General features: G+C 43.2%; 1 protein-coding gene, 1 long non-coding RNA gene and 1 pseudogene across 3 annotated transcripts; 1 reads left to right on the plus strand and 2 right to left on the minus strand.

The window, feature by feature from the left end:
* Nucleotides 1–2,830: 2,830 nt before the first annotated feature.
* Nucleotides 2,831–7,814, minus strand: LOC118962846. Of its 2 annotated transcripts, none has more exons than XM_036974667.1 (8): nucleotides 7,576–7,814; nucleotides 7,418–7,471; nucleotides 7,142–7,310; nucleotides 7,003–7,039; nucleotides 5,462–6,890; nucleotides 5,013–5,105; nucleotides 3,592–4,851; nucleotides 2,831–3,327 (listed from the first exon to the last, which is right to left on the minus strand). In XM_036974667.1, the coding sequence occupies exons 1-8, from the start codon at nucleotides 7,616–7,618 to the stop codon at nucleotides 3,074–3,076; spliced, it is 3,339 nt and encodes a 1,112-aa protein (XP_036830562.1). In that variant the 5' UTR covers nucleotides 7,619–7,814; the 3' UTR covers nucleotides 2,831–3,073. The 2 variants fall into 2 exon arrangements, with proteins under 2 accessions (XP_036830562.1, XP_036830563.1); XM_036974668.1 differs by having other exon boundaries at nucleotides 3,592–3,703; nucleotides 3,794–4,851; nucleotides 7,418–7,814.
* A 4,545-nt stretch (nucleotides 7,815–12,359) lies between these two features.
* Nucleotides 12,360–16,861, plus strand: LOC110485842 (annotated as a pseudogene).
* Nucleotides 16,862–23,778: 6,917 nt separating this feature from the next.
* On the minus strand, nucleotides 23,779–24,383 carry LOC110485843. The gene is made up of 2 exons (XR_002467996.2): nucleotides 24,202–24,383; nucleotides 23,779–23,937 (listed from the first exon to the last, which is right to left on the minus strand). It is a non-coding gene; the product is annotated as an uncharacterized LOC110485843 (long non-coding RNA).
* Between the last annotated feature and the right edge of the window lie 2,032 nt (nucleotides 24,384–26,415).

A 26,415-nucleotide genomic window follows, 5' to 3' on the forward strand; every position in this document is an offset into this window, starting at 1 on the left:
CACAATTGGAGTCTCTCCACGGCCTCTTAGAGGATCTAGATACTTTTGCTATCCTCTCTGGATTAAAACCAAATTATGATAAATGTACCATATTACATATTGGATCACTAAAAAATGCACATTTTACATTACCATGTAGTTTACCAATTAAATGGTCTGACGGAGATGTGGACATACTCGGTATACAAATCCCAAAAGAAAGAAATTATCTCACTCCAATAATTTTTTATAGAAAGTTAGCAAAAATAGATAAGATCTTGCTACCTTGGAAAGGAAAATACCTGTCTATTTGTGGAAAAATCACCCTGATTAACTCCTTAGTTATATCACAGTGTACCTATTTGCTTATGGTTTTGCCTACACCTAGTGACCTGCTTTTTAAATTATATGAACAAAAAATATTCAATTTTATTTGGAACGGCAAACCAGATAAAAATTAAAAGGGCCTATTTATATAACGAATATGAATTCGGTGGGCAGAAATGATTAAATATTAAAGCATTAGACCTCTCACTAAAGGCATCGGTCATACAAAAGTTATACTTAAATCCAAACTGGTTCTCTAGTCAATTGGTACGAATGTCTCATCCTATATTCAGGAAGGGCCTTTTCCCCTTTATTCAGATTACACCTGCTCACTTTCGGTTGTTTGAAAAGGAAATAATCTCCAAAATATCTTAATTTTTTTAAACAAGCCTTAGAAAGTTGGTTGCAATTTCAGTTTAATCCACCTGAAAGGACGGAACAAATAGTACAACAAATATTGTGGTTAAATTCAAATATACTAATTGATAAAATTGTATTTATCGAAGAAATGTTTAAAAAAGGTATAATTTTAGTGAATGATATCATAAATAGGACTGATGGAGTTATGTCACACATGCAGCTAACACAGACATATGGAAATGTCTGCTCTACCCAAAATTACAACCAATTAATTGCAGCATTACCACAAAAATGCTGTGCCATATAAATTGCAAAATAGTTGGGAAGAGATTTTCGATGTACCCATTCCATGGCACATGGTTTATGAATTGATACGCAAAACAACGCCGGATTCAAAACTTTGAATTTTTCAATATAAATTACCATACAAAATTCTTGCAACTAATAGAATGTTATATATATGGGGGATACAATCTTCCCAGCTCTGCAGAATCTGCTGTGAGGAGGCAGAGTCATTAGATCATTTATTTTGGTATTGTCCATATGTAGCTCATTTTTGGTCACAGGTCCAGGAATGACTGAAGAATTGCAACATTTGCCTAGAACTAACACTACAAATAGCAATACTGGGTGATTTGAAAAGCCATAGTCAATCAATCAATAATATAATAATTATTTTGGCAAAAATGTTTATTTTTAATTTACAATCTGTAGAAGCTATGAGAATAGGAAGGTTCAGTTCTTTTGTGAAGCATCACAGCACAGTTGAAGGATATATGGCAAGTAGAAATCCGAAGTGGATGATGTTGAGAGACAGATGGGAGGGGTTGAATGGAGCTGAAGGGTGGGACTAATAACAAGATAAACAATGTAAAGCATACCGGATCTGTAGGATGTATATAGGTTCGGAGCTTTTGTGAAATAGCATAGTTACAAGTATAAATCAAACTGGAAGGACATCAGAAATAGAGGAAGGACTAAGAACAAACAAGAGAGAACTGTTGTGGAGTAGACTGTGTCTGTAGAATGTGTATAGGATGTGTGGATTGAAGGTAGAGGCAGAAGTGTTTATTAGTTTACTTCAATTGGGGGATCGGCGGTAGGGTTTGCGGGGAATAATAATAAAGGTATATTCTTTAAAAAAGTATGTATGTCTATATAGGTATGTGTATGTGTATATATATATATATATATGCATGCGTGTATGGATATATATATTTACCCAAAAAATATGGGGGATTGGAAATGATGCAGACAATTACATTGGAAGCAACATTCTATCCGCAATATTAAGCTAAAAGAAAAAAAAGCTGTTCGATGAGGTTAAGGTCAGGGCTCTGTGCAGGCCAGTCAAGTTCTTCCATACCAACCTCTGAAAACCATTTATGTTTGGAACTCCCTTTGTGCACGGAGGCATTGTCATGCTAAAACAGGAAAGGGCATCGTAAAGAATGTAATTGTATGCTGTAGCGTTAAGGATTTCCCTTCACTGGAACTATAAATGGCCTATCCCGAACCATGAAAAACAGCCCCAGGCAATTCGTTATTCCTCCTCCCAGCATTAGTTGGCACTATGCATTGTGGCAGGTAGCGTACTCCTGGCATCCGCCAAACCCAGACTTGTTCGTCGGACTACCAGCTGGTGAAGCGTGATTCATCACTCCAGAGAATGCGTTTCTACTGCTCCAGAGTCCAATGGCGGCAAGCTTTACGCCACTCCAGCCAATGCTTGGCATTGCGCATGGTGATCTTAGGCTTGTACTTATATTCACACAGGACACCAGATAAGACAGGAGAAGTACTCCAGATATAACAAACTGACCCTAGCCCCCGACACAAACTACTACAGCATAAATACTGGAGGCTGAGACAGGAGGGGTCAGGAGACACTGTGGCCCCATCTGATGATACCCCCGGACAGGGTCAAACAGGAAGGATATAACCCCACCCACTTTGCCGAAGCAAAGCCCCCACACCACTAGAGGGATATCTTCAACCACCAACTTACCATCCTGAGACCAGGCCGAGTATAGCCCACAAAGATCTCTGCCACGGCACAACCCAAGGGGGGAGCGCCAACCCAGACAGGAAGATCACATCAGTGACTCAACCCACTCAAGTGATGCACCCCCCCTAGGGACGGCACTCTATAGTGCTTTAGAGATTTATTCCCTCTAAAAAAATATATAAAATGAGGGAATTATTCAAATGTAACTCTTATTATGTCAATTGCAATTAGGTTAGGGCATTATTATAGCCTATACTGGCTATAACGACTGGCACAGTGAACATACTCATAACAATGATACTGTAGTAGACAGCAAATTGACCTTAAGAATCTATAGCATGCAGGTGGGTCTTTAAAAAAAAAACTCAAGAAGAAGATCAAAATAGATGCAAGTTGTGTTTATTTAATTAAATGTGGTGTAATAAAATGAGTTGTGAGTAGGGGGGGTTGTCTCCCTCCCTCTTCTGTTGGCTTTGAGAGTTTATTTAGAAAGTGGGTTGGGGGAGGTGGCAGCAGGGTTTTCCCAAACTCGTCTTCTGAACAGTTACTTTTGTATTTTTTTTTGCAGGGGAAGCAAAATAGTTTTGCCAGGGCGGCTGTGATCCGCGGGAGGAGAGCCTGTTTTTTCTTAGGCTCATCTGCAGCCACAGTACCTGAACAGGTGACAGAGAACAAGGCATGAAATCAGGGTCGTGTTCATTAGGGTACACAGTAGCAAAATATTTTGAAACGGAAAACAAAAACAAGCATTTGTTATTGGCAAGTTCAATAAAGTTCCTCCCTGTTTTAGTCTGCGGTCTTCCATTTAGTGGCTAATGAATAAGACTCTGATAACTTCATCATAGTCTCCCATTCATACATTACAATAGTGTGCTGAAGACAGATGCACATGTTGACTGACAGAAATGAGGACTTACTATCATTGCCAAGAGGAGACACCTTGTTCTTCTTCTGGTTCTTGTTATTTCCTCGCTTCTTCTTTCCTGACTTCCTCACTTCTTTCTTCATAGCCTCTTCCTTCTCTTTTTTCTTAGTAGAGAGAGAAACAGATATGAGTCGATGCCTCACAATCAAACAGCCCAAATAACTAAACGATCTACTGGTTCTTGGCCGTCTCACCTGTGTGGAGGTGAGGTCTTTGCAGAGGGCGCTGCTGATGGGCTTGGTGCTTTCAGAAAGGTAGCTAATTACCTGGGACTTCTCAGAGATGGCTGAGCTTACACTGGTCTTTTCCAAATCAGTGCTGTCATCAGCCATCTCCTCTAGGTCCTCTTCTAGGGTTTCCCTCCAAGCCAGGAGCTCCTCTGTGAAGGTGACGTCACTCCTTGAGGAGGTAGAGGAGTGTGACCTCCCACTACCACGGCTCCTCCTGGCTCCAAAATGGCCGTTGGAACTCCAGTCCTCGGAATAGTCATCTATGACTTGTGTGATGGTGTCTGCCATACACCTGATGGCTCCCTCGCTACCAGAGCGTGCGGCACGCAGTTGAGCCCGGTTGGAGTCCGAACGCAGGGACAATCTTTTAGCCAAAGTCTTCACGATGGTCTTCACCGCATCCTCCCCACTGAATTGGATGCTCTCCTCCAGGCCAAATATGACAGAGATGTCAGCATACTTCAGGGCATGCTGGACCTCCACAAAGAGATCCTTCATCAGCCTGAAGGGGTCATTGGCCCTCCTTGTCTGCGGGGACTCTGAGGCCTCCAGTCGGCACATGATGCCGTGGAGAATAAACTTCAGAGTCTGGGGGCTCATGACGGTGGCCGAGGGAGTGCTGCGAAGGAGGATGTCCTCCTTGCCTGGTAGGAGGGAGGGAATCTTCTCCAGGGGGTCCTGTCTGTTCTTGGTGGGCATCAGGGAGATGTCACTCATCTCGGAGACCTCAGCTTCCCCCACCTCTTCTTCCAGGGTCTGGGAAGGAGCTGCCCGTGCTGAATGGGTGGTCGTCACAGAGTCGTCCTTCATGGAGGTGCTGGGGACTACCTCTTCTTCATCCAGGCAGGGTCTGGGCAGAAAACCGTCCAGAGTCTGGGCAGGAGCTGCCCATGCTGCCTGGGTTGAGGTGGAGGGTTTAGGGTATGAGACAGTCATGACACTTACAACCACCTCCTCTTCGTCCTTGGGTGAAGAGGAACACGGAGAGCCAGGAAACCTTTCCCTGGCACCGGAATCCAATCCTAAGAAAACACACTCATATTCTGAACTGGTTCAAAGCCACATCCATGTATAACACTATGCAGTATCTAGTACATTTACTATAATGGTAATACACTGGTTATTATATAAGTTATTACATGGTTATTACTGGTCATATGGGCAAAACAGGTTATAAGTGTACCTTTCTGGATGATGAGCCTGGCCTTGTAATCGTCGTTGCAGGTACTGTTCAGGATGTCTCCCACCCTGGTGGTCAGGACCTGGCAGACGGCCCCTAGTCAAATCAAAATGTATTTAATGCAGGGGTGTCAAACTCATTCCATGGAGGGCTAAGTCTCTGCGGGTTTTAGTTTTTTCCTTTCAATTAATACCTAGACAACCAGGTTAGAGGAGTTTCTTACTAATTAGTGACCTTAATTCATCAATCAAGGGTGGAGTGAAACCCTGCAGAAAACCGGCCTTCTATAGAATGAGTTTGACATTTGATTTAAAGTAATTATTCACACATAACATATCTCCAAACACTGTATAGAAAAAAAGAGGAGAGAGAAATTGAAAATACCATTACTGACAATAAGAGAAAAGAAAGGAGAATGCGGGTGAAAAGACGGTAAAAACAACATAACTAACCTAGTGCCTCCTTGTTGTTATCAGAGAGGGAGAGGGAGCTGGAGGACTGGAGGGTCAGGAAGCTGCCCCTCTCTAACAGAGCGGCCCACCTCCCACGGGACTCTGCCCCCTCCTCCTCTCCAAGGTCACGTGACCAGGTGGAGTCGCTGTCCCACAACTCGTTCTCGCTGGATGTGGGGGTCTCCCCCCAGCCGTCCCTATACATCCAGTTGAAGTTGTCATTCCACATAATGTCTCTACCCGGTGGGGTGGTCGGCAGATCCAAGAAGTTCTCCAGCAGATTCTTAATGGCCCGTTGGATGAACATGTACAGCACATTTGTGAAAAATTCATCGGAGAGCCTACGGTTGGCAGCCAGGTCTTTCAGGATGGGCTCGGACCTGCTCTGGCGGGCCATTGGCCTCCTTCCCATACCGGTGTCCAGAAGCATCTGATACACCTTGCAGATGAGCTCCTTTCCAAAGTAGTGGACCTTCCCCCTGAAGATCCTGTTGACCAGCTTCCATGAGGACAGGATCTGCCCTAGGGGCTCCACTGGTGGGGTTAACTTCATGTCCGTGATGTCATTCAGTGAAACATCATCCTCACTGCTGAACTCCTGGTGGAGTTCCCGGTCAGTGTCGGAGTGCGTCAGATGAAAAATAACATCAAAGATGTTACTGGCTGTGACTCCTGTCTCTCTGTGGCCGGTGGTAGGAGCGGTGGTCTGCCTACTTCTTCTGCCGCCATGCCCAGACCGGGGAATGCTGGCAGTCTGGGTCGTGTCTATCTCCCCAGCAGGGCTGCTGGTCTCCCCAACTTCCCCTGGCCTCTCCCCAAGCAGGGCAAGGGCAGGGAGGGACCCCTCGCTAAGGACTTTATGGACGTCGCTTTCCTTGGGCTTCCTCTCTGACCCCAGTTCTCCCAAATCTGGCATATTGGACCTGCTCGATCCCTGTGATAACCCAGGGCATCTCCCATTCCGGCTGCTGTTGCCTCTTCCAGACCTCATGTGGTGGATCCGTCTGGCGGCCTCCTGGGCACTCTCACAGGCGTCCCTGAACAACTCTGAGAAGATGCTGGAGAGCCTCTCTTCGGTCAGACTGATGTCTGGATGGGTGTTCTCCAGGTCATCCTCAACAGAAAAGAAGAGGTCCTCCTGGGCCCTTTTCAGGATGTTACTCACAGACAGATCTGCTACGCCCAGAAGCTCCTTGTCGGTCTCAGAAGGGGGAGTGGGCGGCTGACCACCCAGGAGCCTTCCCTTCGGCTCAGAACTCCGCTGGTGGAACTCCCTGGAGATGATCTGGAGCTCACCTGACCCCCAGCGGGACGAGTTTGATGACTCTGGACTGGATGTCCTGATCAGAACCATCACTGGGAGGAACACCTCATTGGAGACACACACCACCCACTTGATGATCTCGTCCAGGTCACCTATTGTCACGTTCTTAGAAAGAGAAACAGAAAACAACAAAATGACAGCTAGTAGTTTTTATGTTAAAAAAATTGTTTTCACATGATCACTCCACCTTTGAAAGCAGAAGAAATGGGGGACTTACTATTTGTTTGAGGAAGTTCCTGATAAGCTTTCTCTTACTGGAAAACAAACAAACAAACCAGGAATCATTGGCAACTTAAACTAGTGCTTACATAGATAATATTTTTTCTGCACATAATGAGGTTCACAGCAGGACTCACGGGTGAGACTTCAGGAAGTTTGTTAGAGAGAACACCTCAGGTCCAATTTGACGGGAGGCATCATCGCTCTTAGCCTCGGACGTGACATCACTCTTTGGGGTCAGGAGGTCATCAACAGATGAAGAGGAGATAATTATCTCCCCATCAGGTGTCAAGGGACATAGGGGTTCTGAAACAGAAGACAGTCAGAATTACCACCGAACAAGCTAGTAACCACGGAAACGATTCTATTGAAGTTGTATAATCAGGAATAAACACTGTGTCACCAACACCCACCTGTTGTATCCATTTTAGTAACTTTAGTGCCCTTCTTGATAGCTGGCAGGACACCTACAGAAAGAGGATCGTAGACATTAGTGGATCCTTCCACCATATATCGTTTTAGAATTCTATCAATAAATCCAGGTATTTTGGAAGTGGAGATGAATACTCACTGTAACTGGTTGTTTGAGTTAGAGTTTGAGGCAGTGCCAACATACCAACTACTTGGCGGCTTAGTTTTTTCACCCCATACTTAGCCTCCCTAGACCTTCTAGCCTTGATAACCTCTGTGGCCTTCTTTTCTGCCTTTGCTATATTTGCCTCTCGGCTGGGCCTGGGGCCTTGCGGGGGCTTCGGCACAAGGTTCTGAGGCGAATAACAGTGGGGAAATCATATCACCATAGAAACCACATTTTTCACCATAGGCATGATGGTACTGAGTGACATGTCACATAAGGGTTAACCTTAGAATTAGAATCAGAATTAAAATCTGAATTCCAATAGTATTAGTTCTAACTAGTAGGTGGTCCATGTGTCTTAATGGCGTTATTATCGCGTCGTAAACTGGTTTTCAACCCGTCGTATTACTAGATTGCAACCAACTGGTCTCCGTTACAACCAGACGTTTTGCAACAGAACTAAAAGCTGTTTCTTACCTTTCGAGGGCTATCCTGGAGGCAGTCTACCAGGGCTGGCAGGCTTAGTCCATCATGGCCAGCGGAATGGACATCTGTCTGGAGCACTTGCTCTCTATCACTAGCTTGGAGGGTCCCAGCCTGGGGTATAGGAACATAAGGAAATACATATAACTTAAGCCCTCTATTATTATACCCACTTTTCCAACTATAAACCATAACTTTAGAATAACAATCAGAATTCAAATCTGAATTCCAAAACTATTAGTTCTAACTAAACTCAGCAAAAACAGAAACGTCCCTTTTTCAGGACCAAGTATTTTTAAGATAATTCGTAAAAATCCAAATATCAGATCTTCATTGTGAAGGGTTTTTGTTTCCCATGCTTGTTCAATGAACCATAAACAATTTATGATCATGCACCTGTGGAACGGTTGTTAAGACACTAACAGCTTACAGACGGTAGGAACCGTCTTAATGGCTTTATTATTGCGTTGTAAACTGGTTTTCAACACGTCATATTACTAGATTGCAACCAACTGGTCTCTGTTACAACCAGACGTTTTGCAACAGAACTATAAGACGTTTTCTTACCTTTAGGGGGCTGTCAATGGGGCAGTCTACCAGGGCTGGCAGCCTTAGTCCATCATGGTCAGTGATGTCTGTCTGGAGGACCTGCTCTCCAGCACTAGCTTGGAGGGTCCCAGCCTGGGGTATATGAACATAAGGAAATACATTTAACCTTAGCCCTCAATTAATTATGCCCACTTTTCCAACTATAAATCATATCAATCTGTTTTTACAGCATATAGGTTATACTACCAAGAAGATAGCCTCATTACATATCAAGAGGGATAGCCCCAGAATGAACAAACATTTTTTTATCACTTATGAGACTTACTTTTAGAATCATTTTTCTCAACGGTTTATGATTTCTATCCATTGTGCTTTCAGGCACCCTTCAGATTGGACCTGACATTTTTTTAAATAAACAAATACATTTTAAAATACATTTCAAACATTTTTTTTACAACATCTTGGCCAGTTATGCTGTACTCACACAGAATGTCTTCTTTGTCCACTCAAAGTGATTTATTTGAACATGAGGATGACTGTCCTTTGCAAAGCATCAACTCAACTGAGGCAAAAGTAGCGCACTGAACATTTTCTTGAGTTCGTTTACGTCATAGGCTTCTATATTCCATCGTACATTATGACGTCAACTACAAAAGCACAGAGCGACCACTCGGGGAAATTAATGCATTGTTTCTGATCACATACGATACCTGAAAAATGTTTACAATGTAACCCAATTAATTTAGGTTCAGTGAGGTTTTATCGTATTATATGGATAAATGATGCCCTCTGTTGGCCATAACTGATATATTATAGTCAAATAAATCAAATCATTGATGGGTTTGGTGAGGGAAGACAGATGTAGTAAGCTGATATGATCAGGGCATGCACACATATTGCCCATGAATGAATAAATGTTTTAAGCCAAATGTATATTTGTCCAAGACAGTCATTGTTACGCCTTTGCCCAAATTGCCCAATATAGCTTCATGTCACACATCTATCATAATTTATACAAACTGGATGAATGCAGGCTGTTGGTTTGTAAATGTTGTAAATAAATATGTATATAGTATGCATATGTAACAGTTGTTAAAGTACTATGTGAATTTCACCAGGTTCATATTTGAATGTGTCGTGTTGATTTGTTATTATGCATGCCTGCATCCTGGCTGAAGTGGAGTGTGTTCTTACGTCTTGCCCTGCGTGCTCAAATCATTTTGATGCACTGAGAGAGGTAGTCACGCTTTTTATGTCTTCAGAAAAGTTTGATTATTTTCAGTACAAAGTCATACACACAGTGTTTTGTTCATGAATAATGATGTGTATTTAGAGGTTACTCATAAGTGGATGGTATTGTTAAGATGCACTTGTAATTGTACTTTTTAGGATGATATCAACATTCTGAATTCAACATGTGGTTAATAGCTGGCTAAGGTATTAGCAGGCTATTTATTGTATGTGTGAACGATGGCTAGCTCCTCGAATGATCCCAGTCCCTCCTATTGTGTATCTGCTGTAGAAAGAGGCTACGATTCGCAGAACATATGTGCTCTACAAATGTTTGATTTCCTTTTGGATGCAGAGAGTGAGTTCTGCTTGATTAAAACTACCTGATCTCCAAAGTCCACGTCTATAGTCTCAATCAACCACACACAACGCAGAGTTACAGCGGTGCAGTATAGCACCGGTTACACATATTCTTATTATTGTTTCATTCACTTATCTTTTTGACCTGCACTGTTGGAGTTCAGATCTTAAGAATTTCACTGTACCCTACAATTACTACTGAATAAAGCTATCAGTGTTGTCAAACAAGAAATGATGCCTACAATTTAGTTTATGGCAGCTGGCGAAATCCCGCCTTCTTCGTTGTCATTTTCAAGATCGGCATTAAATTAGACGGTTCGTTTTCAGGCCGGTTTGGTGAGATTGCCTTTAAAATTGACCAATAGTGGCCACGAATACACGTGCTTCTAGACTGCCCCTGTGAACCTAGCTAGCAGTGATACTCGAAGCCGATTTTAATTGCATAAAAAATGTCCAGTATTGAGTAATTTTCAATATCTGCATCAATTGTAAATAAGAAATGCTCACAAATAGCAGCCATGTTCGAGTATATTTTTGATAAAAGCTTTGCGAAAACCTTATGCAATCTGGCTAGCTAACACATTTAGCATTGCGTCAAGCTAACGCTAATACTAGCACGGTCGTGTCAGTTAGTAGTTAACTTCTGCTAGCAGTGTGTCGCAGGTTGGTTCCGATAATTACATTTTAGGTCAAGTTAGGCCCTAGAAATGTCTTGCTCGTTATTAATTTGAGCCAACGTTATTTCTGAATATTCACCTTGCATTTGGAACCTATTTCCCTTTATAGCACTTTGCTGTCACAAAGTTTGAATGAGGAGGCGGCTGCCATTGTTTGTGTGGAGAGTGAGGCATGATTCCTTGTTCAACTTGATTGAATTGTGCAACTGGCTAACTACTGTAAACTGAGTTGTGTGGGATTCTGTGTTTCACATTATAGCCATTACCATATGATTAATTATTAGCTGATGTTGGTTGTGTGAGGTATCTGCATTTGTGCACTGGAGCATCCATTATGAGATTAAACAACTGCTTGCTACTTGCCTGTTTGTGTGTGTGACGACAACTGAATAACATGGTGTGACTTGCATGTTGCAAAACTGTAGATAACAGCCCAGCAGATGCTTTGTCCTTGTGTTTGTATGTAACAATATTGAGCACATGGTGTGACTTGCTGTATCTTACAAAGTTGTGGTTAAGCAGGCATAGGGAGGCGTGGTCATCACGAGGTTTAACTGAGATGGAAAAATACTGAACAACACAATAACAGGAACTGAGCAACTGTTATAACTAGGCTGCGATACCAGAACAGTAATAATCTATACATCAACAGAGGGAGGACTCCAAGAAGCGCCAAGAGGCGGTGACCCGCCTGGGCTGGAACTATGTCCATCACAGTATAAGAACAACACTACTGTTTCCGTACATACTGTCAGTTCTCTGTTCTCCCCTGGGTGGTATTACAGCGAGCCCGTATATAAGAAAGTTGCATTTGCCATTTATTACTTAGCTAATAAAAAATACATAGTATACAATCGGTGACTCGTTGTTATATTTATACCAGATTCGAATTTACGCAACTCTAACAGTTGCAGGGTGGTCGCTGGTCCAATCCTTGTTTTTAGCTAGGTAAATTGTAACGATTATGTGCCAAATGTATTCGCTTCCCATTTTGCGTACTGTCCAGCTTTGGCGGTGTGCGTGCGTCCGGCTACTAGCATTATTAGCAGCTAGCTAATGCTATGTAGGAATAAACATTAGACGAGTGTTTCCCAAACTCGGTACTAAGGACATCAGGGGGTGTACGTTTTGGTTTGTGCTGTAGCACGACACAGCTGAATAAGCATCAAGCTTTGATTGAGTCAGCTGTGTAATGTTGGGGGGGAAACGGTCACCCCTTGGAGTCCCAAGGACCGAATATGGAAAACCCTGTGCTAGACGGTGATGATTCACAAGGATTCAATTCAGAAAGTGAAATTACAAGAATTGGAAACCTCATGTAATATAACTAAGGTCAGATGGTGAGGAATTGTACATAGATTATTGAATTGGCATTTCAATTAACCTTCTGAATTTACTGTATTGTTGATACAGCGCCCACCCCCAAAATAGTCTCCAGTCTTTCCTAGCTTCAACTAACGCAAGTACCCCTTCTCTAGAATGGCAGAGAACGACGTTGACAACGAGCTTTTGGACTATGAAGAGGATGAGGAGCCTCAGGTTGCCCTGGAGACCGCCACACCTGCGGGCAAGGAGGAGGTCCGCGCCATTGTCGACTGTGGCTTTGAACATCCCTCTGAAGGTGAGCCTCACAGGCACTTCCCACCTTCAACCAAGGACTGTTTTTGACTTTGTCCATTCTGTGTGTGTCAAATGGCACCCTATTCCTGACATAGTGTAAAACTATTGAGCTGGGCCCATAGGGCTTTGTTCAAAACTAGCGCTGTGTGTGACTGGGCCCTGGTCGAAAGTAATCCACAATATATAGTGTGTCATTTGGGACTCCGACTACGAGTTATACATGTATGCCCCTTCAAGCATCACATCATACTTAAACTGGTCATCTCTGTATACCTGTCGCAAGACCCACTGGTTGATGCTTATTTATAAAACCCTCTTAGGCCTCACTCCCCCTCCCCTATCTGAGATAACTACTGCAGCCCTCATACTCCACATACAACACCTGTTCTGCCAGTCACATTCTGTTAAAGGTCCCCAAAGCGCACGCATCCCTGGGTCGCTCCTCTCTTCAGTTTTCTGCCCTAGTGACTGGAATGAGCTGCAACAAACACCCAAACTGTACAGTTTTATCTCAATCTCTTCATTCAAAGACTCAATCATGGACACTTACAAAGCAGCCACAACTGTCAGTGTGATGTGTTGTCTACCTTCTTGCCCTTTGTGCTGTTGTCTGTTCCCAATGTTTGTACAATGTTTTGTGCTGCTACCATGCTGTGTTGTCATGTGTTGATGCCTTGCTATGTTGTCTTAGGTCTCTCTTTATGTAGTGATGTGTGTTTTGTCCTATATATATATTTTTTTAATGTTAAATCCCAGGCCCCAATCCCTGCAGGAGGCCTCTTGGTAGGCCGTCATTGTAAATAAGAATTTGTTCTTAACTAACTTCCCTAGTTACGTTTCTGTCTTTCAGTCCAACATGAGTGCATCCCACAGGCCATCCTGGGCATGGACATCCTGTGCCAGGCCAAGTCTGGAATGGGCAAGACGGCTGTGTTTGTACTGGGCCACCCTGCAGCAGATTGAGCCTGTGTACCGGCAGGTGAGTGGTTGAATCATGAAATTAATCTCTACATTGTGGAAGCAGCAACTGAATTGCTGTTACACTGAAACATAGTCCTCCTGTACTAAAAATAGCTTTCGGCGGAGAATCCATTGAGTGCTTTGTAGTTTAGGAATAGGCTTAATGTGTATCTGGGGATACTTGCATAAGAAAGTGTCTAATCGCCAACTTTATTTAACCTTTATTTGGACTAGGCAAGTCAGTTATGAACACATTTTTATTTACAATGACGGCCTACCCTGGCCAAACCCTAATGACGCTGGGCCAATTGCAGTCTGAATTTGTTCTCCTTTTAATCTCACTGTTTACACTGCTGTTCTATCCTATTGGATAATCTTGTGTGCTTTTTATTTCTCTGCTATCCAGAGAATTCTGTATTAAACATCCTCCCCTACCTCTCTCTCAGTCTACCAGGTGTCTGTGCTGGTGATGTGCCACACACGAGAGCTGGCCTTCCAGATCAGCAAAGAGTATGAGCGCTTCTCCAAGTACATGCCTACTGTCAAGGCAGCCGTGTTCTTCGGGGGCCTGTCCATCAAGAAGGACGAGGACGCGCTGAAGAAGAACTGCCCCCACATTGTGGTGGGAACGCCCGGCCGCATCCTGGCCCTCATCCGCAACAAGACCCTCAACCTGAAGAACGTGAAGCACTTTGTCCTGGAAGAGTGTGACAAGATGCAAATTCAGACCACAGTAGGACAGGGGGGCTGATGCCAGATGTGAGTGACGGGAGCAAGGAGTAAGTTGATACGTCACAGAGGAACGGTCAATTGAAAACGTGTTCCAATGTACCTACTAGCATACCACTTAGAATGCACTTCTAATACACTGTCCTACTAAGTAGTAGTGGATCTTGGAACAGAATGTGATAGATGGTGTGACTTAAGTAAGGATTTAGCCAAAACGTAGGAAAGTATTTACATTTTATGTAGTCCCGTGGTTATGTACATGTTCTGAAACTTAAAGTTGCAGTTTTACACACACACAGATGAACCCATCTCCCTAAATTGCACTTTGAAGAGGCAATCGGCAGTATAAACATTAATGAATCATCTTCCTCGCCCCTGTTTTGGAGGGATAGGTCTGGAGAAATTTAACCACTCTGAAATTCGTAGAGCTATATGCAAGGACTGACCGTCAATGATATCAGAATTATCATTTTGACCATGTTTTGAGACTATATAGTTTATTTTTGCGTTTACTTTGTTTACAAGCATTGGAATGAAACAAGCTTGTATTTTGGGTTCTGATGGGGTATGAAAGTTGAACTAAGCTCATGGGCATTTGTTATTCTTTTAATTTTAAATGTCTAAAAATGGATGTAGAAACTACTGATTGCCCCCCCCCCCTTTTTTTTCAAGGGATTTTGGATATGGCTTAATATTCATGTAAAAAGTTCCAGTCTAGCACATCTAAGCTTTGTCTTTTCGTGACTGTCTGTCTCACAAGTGGCCAGAGTTGACCCTCTCTTCACCTGGGTCTGGGGCTCTGGACATTTTCAGGAGGAACAGTCCTGGCATTAAAGCTATAATGAAAAATAAAGTTCCATCCAGCTCTAGTACTAGTAATTGATGTTCACAATCACATTTGTAGTTCTTCATTCACCAACACAGAATGTGGTTTACTCCTGTTTTTCACTTAATGTGGCTAGGTTTATAAAACTGCCCTAAATAGTGACACTTTCCCCATGTTCTATTCATTGGGGCACACTAGCAAAATGTTTAGCACTGGAAGTCCTGGTAGTCCCTCCCTGTGTTCTGTTTGGTGCTTAATGAATATCTCCTGTAGCCCATGGATGTGTTTGTGGACGATGAGACCAAGCTGACGCTGCACGGCCTGTAGCAGTACTACTGCAAGCTGAAGGACAGCGAGAAGAACCACAAGCTCTTCGACCTGCTCGACGTGCTCGAGTTCAACCAGGTACGGACAGAGGTCTTTTCAGAGACGTAATTTATAAAACGTAAGTGAGTTGAATGTATTTTGTCCATGGATTTGAAAGTCACGTTTTTAAATACAATTTTACTCATTCAAGTGAACTAAGTCTATGCACCGACAAAGTTTCTGCCTGTGAGTTTTATGCCCTGTGTTTTTCGTCTTCAGAGTGTACATTTATTTGACCAGGGTAAAGCCAGGGTGCCATATCAGATGCAGGATGGGTTTTGTGCCCCATGTTTGTCTTCGGGGTCTCACTGCCATTTTCTCCCCTGTCTGAAGGTGGTGATCTTTGTGAAGTCTGTGCAGCGCTGTGTGGCTCTGTCTCAGCTGCTGGTGGAGCAGAACTTCCCTGCAATCGCCATCCACAGGGGCATGGCCCAGGAGGAGAGGTGGGTTCTGATGGAGAGGGAAAAATCACTGGCTAAACCCTACAGTCTATGCACTTGTTAAAATCTGAGCAGTTTTGATTGGTATAAGCAATATTAGGACTTACACTTCAAGTCATCTCAGATATTAATAAGTGCATAGGGTTTAGGGGTAGATTTGGGATTGGGTCTTGGCTTTCATTGTGAATTTCTGATTTGGACAAAAGAATGTCCTCGACTTTTCCGTCCTCTTATCCGTAAACCGATAAGTGGTTGAGGAGTGTCAATTCGTTAGTAGGCAAACGGTGTCCTCGCCTCCTGCTGAGGAAGCATAAGTGTCCTTTGCTGAAGTTGACATCTACCCCTCCCCTTTCAATCAGCTGTTTACTCTGAGAAGCATGCACATATTTAAAACGATAAGTAGCATATCGTTTTTATCCATACAATGTCTAGCTAAATGTCTTTTCCTACTTTACACATTTTAATTTGGGATTCCACCCCTCTAAATGTCATTTGCATTATGTGTGAATGGAGTCTACTTTCATACAAGCACATTTCCTCCTCTCAGTTACTGTTGACTTTTTTTCAAAAGGAGGAGAGGAATGAGGAGTTGCACAATCAAATTGAGAATCTCATTTACTTGCACATTTTCTATAATAGTCATGTAGAAGCTGTTATCCAAAGGGACTTAACAAGAACTTTCTCTCAGACAACATGCTTGTGGGTCACAGTTTCAGTGTACCCACAGGAGTGAAGCAGGATGTATAATGCCTGTTCTACTTATTCTAAATCTATGGGTGCCCCCCTTCCTCCCCCAGGCTTTCCCGGTACCAGCAGTTCAAGGACTTCCAAAGGCGGATCCTGGTGGCCACCAACCTGTTTGGCCGAGGGATGGACATTGAGTTCGTCAACATCGTCTTCAACTACGACATGCCGAGGACTCCGACACCTACCTGCACAGAGTGGCCCGTGCAGGCAGGTTCGGGACGAAATTCATTATATCGTTCCATGGCCCTGTACAGCAGATGTTATCTAGAATCATATAAGTTGCATAAATGGTAAGCTTGAATGAAGACCAGACACATTTGGGCAAATTAGCTAATATCATGTAATCCGGTGAAGCTCCCTCAGACTACCCAAGTTCCCTAAACGCAACCACATTTAGAAGAAGAATTGCTTCCTGAATTCCTAGTGTAGCAATAAGCGCCCTTCTGATAATCACGTTTACATGAATACCAAGGGTAACATGGCTTTAAAATATACACTTCCACCATCCTCCCTCCAAAGGAATTGCAAAGAAATGCGATGTGACTAATAATTTATTCTGCAATGGTAGTGAGTGTATTGTCGGAGGGGGGCTAGGCCGATCTGACCCTGATCAGGTCTGTGATTAAATAAGATACAGATTAAAAGGATCACCAGCACTGCTGCGTTAACCTCAAATGGATTACAAACAGATTTAACACTGTACACCAACATAACCCCGGATGCCCTTGCATTTGCCTTGGCATTAACAGAAAATACACACATAAACGATACACGGTATGTCCATGGGATTGGTTTAAGCCTCACTTTCCCAAAGTAGATGAACCAACCAGATCCTCTGTTCTGGGGCACTGATCGAAACTGATCTGGGACCAGTATAGTTAGTGTGGCATCAAAATGAAACCATCTGACCTATTACTATTACACCTGTGCCACTTTGGTACAATAGCCTCAGTACATTGTGTCACCAGTTGATTGTGTGTTCATTCAGCTCTATATTAACACCACATGAAACCTCCCTCTGGGGTTACAGAACAGGTCTGGATAGTTTGCCACACACACTGGAATGGGCCAATAGAGAGGTGACGTTAATTATACTCCCAGAGAGAGTGAACTGTGAACTGAGGTGAATCATTCCTGTACATTACCAGACACCAGTGAGTGATCCTAGAAAACAAGTGCAACCAAGACAACCGCTCTGGTGAAATGGTTGCCCGGGCTTGTTTATCATAATAAAGGGCAAGGCCCTGTTCACCTGACTAGGTGGAGAAATAGATGGGGGGGCGTGGTATTGGGCATGGCCAACAGCGCCTTCTCCGACCAACATTTTTAGAGGCCCTCCCATGGCAGCAGAAACAAAATGTTGCTGTTTTAAAACAATGTTGTCTGCTATTCGCAGTTCTAGACATTTTGCCATGGGGAAAAGAAAGCATTTTACAGTTTAATTAAGCTAGTTTCCTGCAATTCTACACATTTTGCCATGGCTTGTGTTGTGTTCTTATGCTACACTTCATGACCAAAAGCTTGTCAAACATCTCATTACAAATTATGGGCATTGTTATAGAGTTGGTCCCCCCTTTGGTGCTATAACAGCCTCCACTCTTCTGGGAAGGCTTTCCACTAGATGTTGGAACATTGCTGCGGGGACTTGCTTCCATTCAGCCACAAAAGCATTAGTGAAGTCAGGCAATGATGCTGGGTGATTAAGCCTGGCTCGCAGTCGGTGTTCCAATTAATTCCAAAGCTGTTCACTCATGTGAAGGCCAAATTACAGAGGAGGAACTGCTTGAGGCAATTGGGTTCTTTAAGGATGGGAAAACTCCAGGGCTGGATGGCATACCAGTGGAAGTATACAAAACTTTTTTGGTATACTCAAAGGACCATTATTGGCTTGTTTTAACCACTCCTATATAAATGGTAGATTATCAGACACGCAAACTGGAAACAATAGAACATTATGAAATATCGGGGACACCAGGCCTGGTTTTCATAGCTGATTTAGAAGAGGCTTTTGATAAAGTACGACTGGAGTTTATATATAATATTTCAATTTTGGGGAATGTCTTATAAAATGGGTTAAGGTTATGTATAGTAACCCTAGGTGTAAAATAGTAAATAATGGCTACATCTCAGAAAGTTTTAAACTATCTAGAGGAGTAAAACAAGGTTGTCCACTATCGGCATATCTATTTATTATTGCCATCGAAGTGTTAGCTGCAAAGATTAGATCAAACAATAATATTAAGGGATTAGAAATCAGGGGCTTAAAAACTAAGGAGTCATTGTTCGCTGATGATTCATGTTTTCTTTTAAAACCACAATTGGAGTCTCTCCACGGCCTCTTAGAGGATCTATATACTTTTGCTATCCTCTCTGGATTAAAACCAAATTATGATAAATGTACCATATTACATATTGGATCACTAAAAAAATGCACATTTTACATTACCATGTAGTTTACCAATTAAATGGTCTGACGGAGATGTGGACATACTCGGTATACAAATCCCAAAAGAAAGAAATTATCTCACTCCAATATTTTTTTATAGAAAGTTTGCAAAAATAGATAAGATCTTGCTACCTTGGAAAGGAAAATACCTGTCTATTTGTGGAAAAATCACCCTGATTAACTCCTTAGTTATATCAGTGTACCTATTTGCTTATGGTTTTGCCTAAACCTAGTGTTTACAAAAGTAACACATTCCAAAACAACAGAAAACCCATTATACAAATAACACAGCAAAATATCTTATTAAGAATGCACATGTTCATTCACAATCGACATTAAATGGCAGCTACTCTTCGCTACAACCGAGCAGGGCTCATATTACTCTCTTCAAACTTAACTCTAACTTCCTCAAGATGTTACTAAGACACACCTTAAACACTCTTGACATGTTAGCGAGTTATAACATTTAAATGACTCTTTTTTTTATCATCAATAAAGTACCTGAAAACAGGGGAGAAATAATCACGAGAGTGATACGGTGTTGTTTTCTCAATTCAACTTTTAGTTCAATGAGAAAAGACCGCGATTTCCCCAGGAATATGGGTGGAGACCAGAGCAATCGATCTCCAGCTCATAGATTAAGAGCATTTCGTAGATCCCAGATTAACACTTAGGCACCACAAAATAAAGTAATCAATATAACGTTTACCCATTACTCTCACAATTCGTACCCTTTGTACGCTTGAACTTTAACACAATTATATGAATGTTTTCAATCTCTATCAACTAATACTGAATGCATGATCTTTTTAACCTTAGATGTTTTAAGATCCTCAGATACTATGAACTTACTAATACTTTTTAATGTATAACAGGCTATGAATATTTCCTTTAACCTGTCACATATGTATATATATGTATATATATGCATGCGTGTATGGATATATATATTTACCCCAAAAATATGGGGGATTGGAAATGATGCAGACAATTACATAGGAAGCAACATTCTATCCGCAATATTAAGCTAAAAGAAAAAAAAGCTGTTTGATGGGGTTAAGGTCAGGGCTCTGTGCAGGCCAAACCATTTCTGTTTGGAACTCCCTTTGTGCACGGAGGCATTGTCATGCTAAAACAGGAAAGGGCATCGTATAGAATGTCATTGTACCCCTCACTGGAACTAAAGGGCCTATCCCGAACCATGAAAAATAGCCCCAGGCAATTCGTTATTCCTCCTCCAAACATTAGTTGGCACTATGCATTGTGGCAGGTAGCGTACTCCTGGCATCCGCCAAACCCAGATTTGTCCGTTGAACTGCCAGCTGGTGAAGCGTGATTCATCACTCCAGAGAATGCGTTTCCACTGCTCCAGAGTCCAAAGGCGGCAAGCTTTACGCCACTCCAGCCAATGCTTGGCATTGCGCATGGTGATCTTATGTTTGTGTGCGCCTGCTCGGCCATGGAAACCCCCTTCATGAAGCTCCCGACAAACAGTTATTATGCTGACGTTGCTTCCAGAGGCAGTTGGGAACTCGGTAGTGAGTGTTGCAACTGAGGACAGATTTTTTTTGACTCGCTACAACACTCGGCAGTCCCGTTCTGTGAGCTTGTGTGGCCTACCACTTCACGGCTGAGCCGTTGTTGCTCCTAGACGTTTCCAATTCACAATAACAGCACTTACAGTTGACCGGGGCAGCTCTAGCAGGGCAGATATTTGACAAACTGACTTGTTGAAAAGGTGGCATCCTATGATGATGCCACGTTGAAAGTCACTGAGCTCATCAGTAAAGGCCATTCTACTGCCAATGTTTGTCTACAGAGATTGCATGACTGTGTGCTCAATTTTTATACATCTGTCAGCAGAGGATGTTGCTGAACTGTCCGAATCCACTAATTTGAAGTGGTGTCCACATACTTTTGTTAATATAGCGTATCTGAGTGACTCAAACATTATAACAAAATCAATTGGGGGCCCCATGCCAAAACATTTGGGGAATTTTAGGGGAAACATTGCAATGTTGTTTTTGTAATATTATCACCCCTCTAGTATGTGATGTCTCTGAAACAATACAGTTATACTGATCTGTAGGATCCTGTATCTGGGCAAATATTGGATTGCTTTGTGAGTAACTTTAACTAATTGCCATTCCATTTCCGCTTTATTCCGTGCTGTAATGTAAAGTGCTTCCAAAATAATATGAACAACAGACTAGAAGGGAGCTTGTAGTAGCTGCAGTAGGGCAGGATACTGGAGTTTTAGACTTGATATGTCAGGTCATGGAGTTGCTCCCAGTAGCTCAGCGTCTTCAGGATAATGGAGTGGAACCTTTAGCACAGGGCAGGCCTCTGCTGATCGCTACAACCATCCAACCACAGTGAGAGAGTCGGTGTGACGAACAGATAGACAGAACATCCGAGATGCAGAGACAGACAAGACAGACAGACACAGACATCAGGACAGGTTTATGATATCCCTCCCTCCTACTACGGTCCTTATTGTGGCATTCAGCAGTTTTGTACAGCAGAAGCACGCCACAGCCAAGCCGGTGTAAAACACAAAGACTTAATCTGACAACATCACAAAGGCATATTAGTTTACCATTCATTCACAGTTCACCTTAGCATGGATTGCCATAACAACAGCAAGTAGCAGGGATGATGAGAAAGAAGTGAGGTTTACACAGCTGTGTGTAAATGCCAACTGTCACTTTTACTGAGCTGTAATGTTCAAATGTCCCATCCGTGTGTGTGTGGTAATCTGGTATAGTGTTTAATTTCAAAACAAGGTCATGAGGATGTGTGAAGATCAGACAATTGTTTTCTAGAGACTTAGTGTTTCACTCTCTGTATGGTGAGTGCATTTCCTAGATAAGGTTAAAATAAATTACTTGATTTCTCACTCAACACACCCTGTGCTGGTGAAATCTACCCAGCGTTTTCACTTGGTGGTACATGTCTCTAGTCTGTTCTGTTCTAGCGTTTATAATATTAACAATAATTAGCCTGAAATGCAAGGTAATTTATTCCTTGAAAAGTAGTCCCCAAAAAGACTGAAAGCAGATGCTTGGGGCAGAATACTTCACTTTTTTTTATAGTCAGCCATAATACCTCTTCCATAATAAAATGTTTGAGATCTTTCGCTCTCATCTTTTGGAGTAAAGCCAACCCAAGGGACACCCATTTCTGACTACAATATTCTAACGGCTGTAGCATGCCTTCACTAGCAAAAAATAATACATCTGAAGGACAAATAACCTGCGTTGTATAGGCTACAAAGAACTGGCTGAGGATGTAATTAGTAGGCTTTTGCCTGTTTCGGTTTGTGTGATGGCACTTAGCACGATTTCAGGCCAATATGCTAATGCCTATGGCTGCTACCTGTACAACAGGCTCTCGCGCTGCAGATGATGCTCCAGTATATGTCACCAATTCAAATGTCAGTTCAATCCTATGTCTTGCAGTGCAATGTGATAGAAGAAGGCTATTTAAAACATTGCAACGATTGTATAACGATATATGCAAGCGAAGAGGCTACAAGGTGTCCTCTTATTTCTGTGGGTAAAACTGTAGGCTACAGAAAAATAACAGGGTTTGTAACCTATTTCGGCTATTTTCTTTTTCGGTTGCCTTCCCTTTCCATTGAGGGGCTTATTCGCTTTCCGGAAATATGCAAATGAAGACCACTGTATTAATTCGACAAGAGAGAAATGAAGCAGTATCAGCCCCGCTGTCGCCGAGTAACCTCTGATGAAGATTATAACAGAACATGGCCAAGATGTTCAAATGTTCATAAATGACAAGCATGGTCAAATAATAAGTCTGGGACTGGTAGCACGTCCGGTGAACAGGTCAGGATTCCATAGCCGCAGGCAGAACAGTTGAAACTGGAGCAGCAGCACGGCCAGGTGGACTGGGGACAGCAAGGAGTGATCATGCCAGGTAGTCCTGAGGCATGGTCCTAGGGCTCAGGTCCTCCGAGAGAGAGAAAGAAAGAGAGAATTAGAGAGAGCATACTTAAATTCACACAGGACACCGGATAAGACAGGAGAAGTACTCCAGATATAACAAACTGACCCTAGCCCCCCGACACATAAACTACTACAGCATAAATACTGGAGGCTGAGACAGGAGGGGTCAGGAGACACTGTGGCCCCATCCGATGATACCCCCGGACAGGGCCAAACAGGAAGGATATAACCCCACCCACTTTGCCAAAGCACAGCCCCCACACCACTAGAGGGATATCTTCAACCACCAACTTACCATCCTGAGACAAGGCCGAGTATAGCCCACAAAGATCTCCGCCACGGCACAACCCAAGGGGGGGTGCCAACCCAGACAGGAAGATCACATCAGTGACTCAACCCACTCAAGTGACGCACCCCTCCTAGGGACGGCACTCTATAGTGCTTTAGAGATTTATTCCCTCTAAAAAAAAATGTAAAATGAGGGAATTATTATTCAAATGTAACTCTTATTATGTCAATTGCAATTAGGTTAGGGCATTATTATAGCCTGTACTGCTATAATGACTGGCACAGTGAACATACTCATAACAATGATACTGAAGTAGACAGCAAATTGACCTTAAGAATCTATAGCATGCAGGTGGGTCTGTAAAACAAAAACTCAAGAAGAAGAAGATCAAAATAGATGCAAGTTGTGTTTATTGAATTAAATGTGGTGTAATAAAATGAGTTGTGAGTAGGGGGGGTTGTCTCCCTCCCTCTTCTGTTGGCTTTGAGAGTTTATTTAGAAAGTGGGTTGGGGGAGGTGGCAGCAGGGTTTTCCCAAACTCGTCTTCTGAACAGTTACTTTTGCATTTTTTTTTTTTGCAGGGGAAGCAAAATAGTTTTGCCAGGGCGGCTGTGATCCGCGGGAGGAGAGCCTGTTTTTTCTTAGGCTCATCTGCAGCCACAGTACCTGAACAGGTGACAGAGAACAAGGCATGAAATCAGGGTCGTGTTCATTAGGGTACACAGTAGCAAAATATTTTGAAACGGAAAACAAAAACAAGCATTTGTTATTGGCAAGTTCAAGAAAGTTCCTCCCTGTTTTAGTCCGCGGTCTTCCATTTAGTGGCTAATGAATAAGACCCTGATAACTTCATCATAGTCTCCCGTCCTTACGTTACAATAGTGTGCTGAAGACAGATGCACATGTTGACTGACAGAAATGAGGACTTACTATCATTGCCAAGAGGAGACACCTTGTTCTTCTTCTGGTTCTTGTTATTTCCTCGCTTCTTCTTTCTTGACTTTCTCACTTCTTTCTTCATAGCCTCTTCCTTCTCTTTCTTCTTAGTAGAGAGAGAAACAGACATGAGTCGATGCCTCACAATCAAACAGCCCAAATAACAAAACGATCTACTAGTTCTTTGCCGTCTCACCTGTGTGGAGGTGATGTCCTCGAGGTCTGTGGAGAGGGCGCTGCTGATGGTCTTGGTGCTTTCAGAAAGGTAGCTAATTACCTGGGACTTCTCAGAGATGGCTGAGCTTACACTGGTCTTTTCCAAACCAGTGCTGTCATCAGCCATCTCCTCTAGGTCCTCTTCTAGAGTTTCCCTCCAAGCTAGGAGCTCCTCGGTGAGGGTGACGTCACTCCTTGAGGAGGTTGAGGAGTGTGACCTCCCACTACCACGGCTCCTCCTGGCTCCAAAATGGCCGTCGAAACTCCAGTCCTCGGAATAGTCATCTATGACTTGTGTGATGGTGTCCGCCATGCACCTGATGGCTCCCTCGCTACCAGAGCGTGCGGCACGCAGTTGAGCCCGGTTGGAGTCCGAACGCAGGGACAATCTTTTAGCCGCAGTCTTCACGATGGCCTTCACCGCATCCTCCCCACTGAATTGGATGCTCTCCTCCAGGCCAAAGACGACAGAGATGTCAGCATACTTCAGGGCATGCTGGACCTCCACAAAGAGATCCTTCATCAGCCTGAAGGGGTCATTAGCCCTCCTTGTCTGGGGGGACTCTGAGGCCTCCAGTCGGCACATGATGCCGTGGAGAATAAACTTCAGAGTCTGGGGGCTCATGACGGTGGCCCAGGGAGTGCTGCAAAGGAGGATGTGCTCCTTGCCTGGTAGGAGGGAGGGAATCTTCTCCAGGGGGTCCTGCCTGTTCTTGGTAGGCATCAGGGAGCTGTCACTCATCTCGGAGACCTCAGCCTCCCCCACCTCTTCTTCCAGGGTCTGGGAAGGAGCTGCCCGTGCTGCATGGGTGTTCGGCACAGTGTTGTCCTTCATGGAGGTGCTGGGGACTACCTCTTCTTCATCCAGGCAGGGTCTGGGCAGAAAACCGTCCAGAGTCTGGGCAGGAGCTGCCCATGCTGCCTGGGTTGAGGTGGAGGGTTTAGGGTATGAGACAGTCATGACACTTACAACCACCTCCTCTTCGTCCTTGGGTGAAGAGGAACACGGAGAGCCAGGGAACCTTTCTCTGGCACCGGAATCCAATCCTAAGAAAACACACTCATATTCTGAACTGGTTCAAAGCCACATCCATGTATAACACTATGCAGTATCTAGTACATTTACTATAATGGTAATACACTGGTTATTACACAAGTTATTACATGGTTATTACTGGTGATATGGGCAAAACAGGTTATAAGTGTACCTTTCTGGATGATGAGCCTGGCCTTGTAATCGACGTTGCAGGTACTGTTCAGGATGTCTCCCACCCTGGTGGTCAGGACCTGGCAGACGGCCCCTAGTCAAATCAAAATGTATTTAATACAGGGGTGTCAAACTCATTCCATGGAGGGCTAAGTGTCTGCGGGTTTTAGTTTTTTCCTTTCAATTAAGACCTAGACAACCAGGTTAGAGGAGTTTCTTACTAATTAGTGACCTTAATTCATCAATCAAGGGTGGAGTGATACCCTGCAGAAACCCGGCCTTCTATAGAATGAGTTTGACATTTGATTTAAAGTAATTCTTCACACATAACATGTCTCCAAACACTGTATAGAAAAATAAGAAAGAAAAAGGAGAGAAAATGAAAGTACCATTACTGACAATAAGAGAAAAGAAAGAAGGGGAATGTGCGGGTGCAAAAGACGGTAAAAACAACATAATAACTAACCTAGAGCCTCCTTGTTGTCATCGGAGAGGGAGGGGGAGCTGGAGGACTGGAGGGTAACTTTAGTGCCCTTCTTGATAGCTGGCAGGACACCTACAGAAAGAGGATCGTAGACATTAGTGGATCCTTCCACCATATATCGTTTTAGAATTCTATCAATAAATCCATGTACTTTGGAAGTGGAGATGAATACTCACGGTAACTGATTGTTTGAGTTAGAGTTTGAGGCAGTGCCAACATACCAACTACTTGGCGGCTTAATTTTTTCACCCCTGACTTAGCCTCCCTAGACCTTCTAGCCTTGATAACCTCTGTGGCCTTC

Source organism: Oncorhynchus mykiss, unplaced genomic scaffold (assembly GCF_013265735.2).
Source record: "Oncorhynchus mykiss isolate Arlee unplaced genomic scaffold, USDA_OmykA_1.1 un_scaffold_806, whole genome shotgun sequence".
NCBI classification, from domain to species: domain Eukaryota; kingdom Metazoa; phylum Chordata; class Actinopteri; order Salmoniformes; family Salmonidae; genus Oncorhynchus; species Oncorhynchus mykiss.

Excerpts from the sequence above, each read along its gene's own strand:
- LOC118962846 (XM_036974667.1), bottom strand. The coding sequence starts at position 7,618 with ATGTTGGCACTGCCTCAAACTCTAACTCAAACAACCAGTTACA. Across the intron at positions 7,040-7,141 it reads AACTTCCTGAAGTCTCACCC|TAAGAGAAAGCTTATCAGGA; the intron begins GTGAGTCCTGCT and ends TTTGTTTTCCAG. Across the intron at positions 5,106-5,461 it reads TAACAACAAGGAGGCACTAG|GGGCCGTCTGCCAGGTCCTG; the intron begins GTTAGTTATGTT and ends TGATTTGACTAG.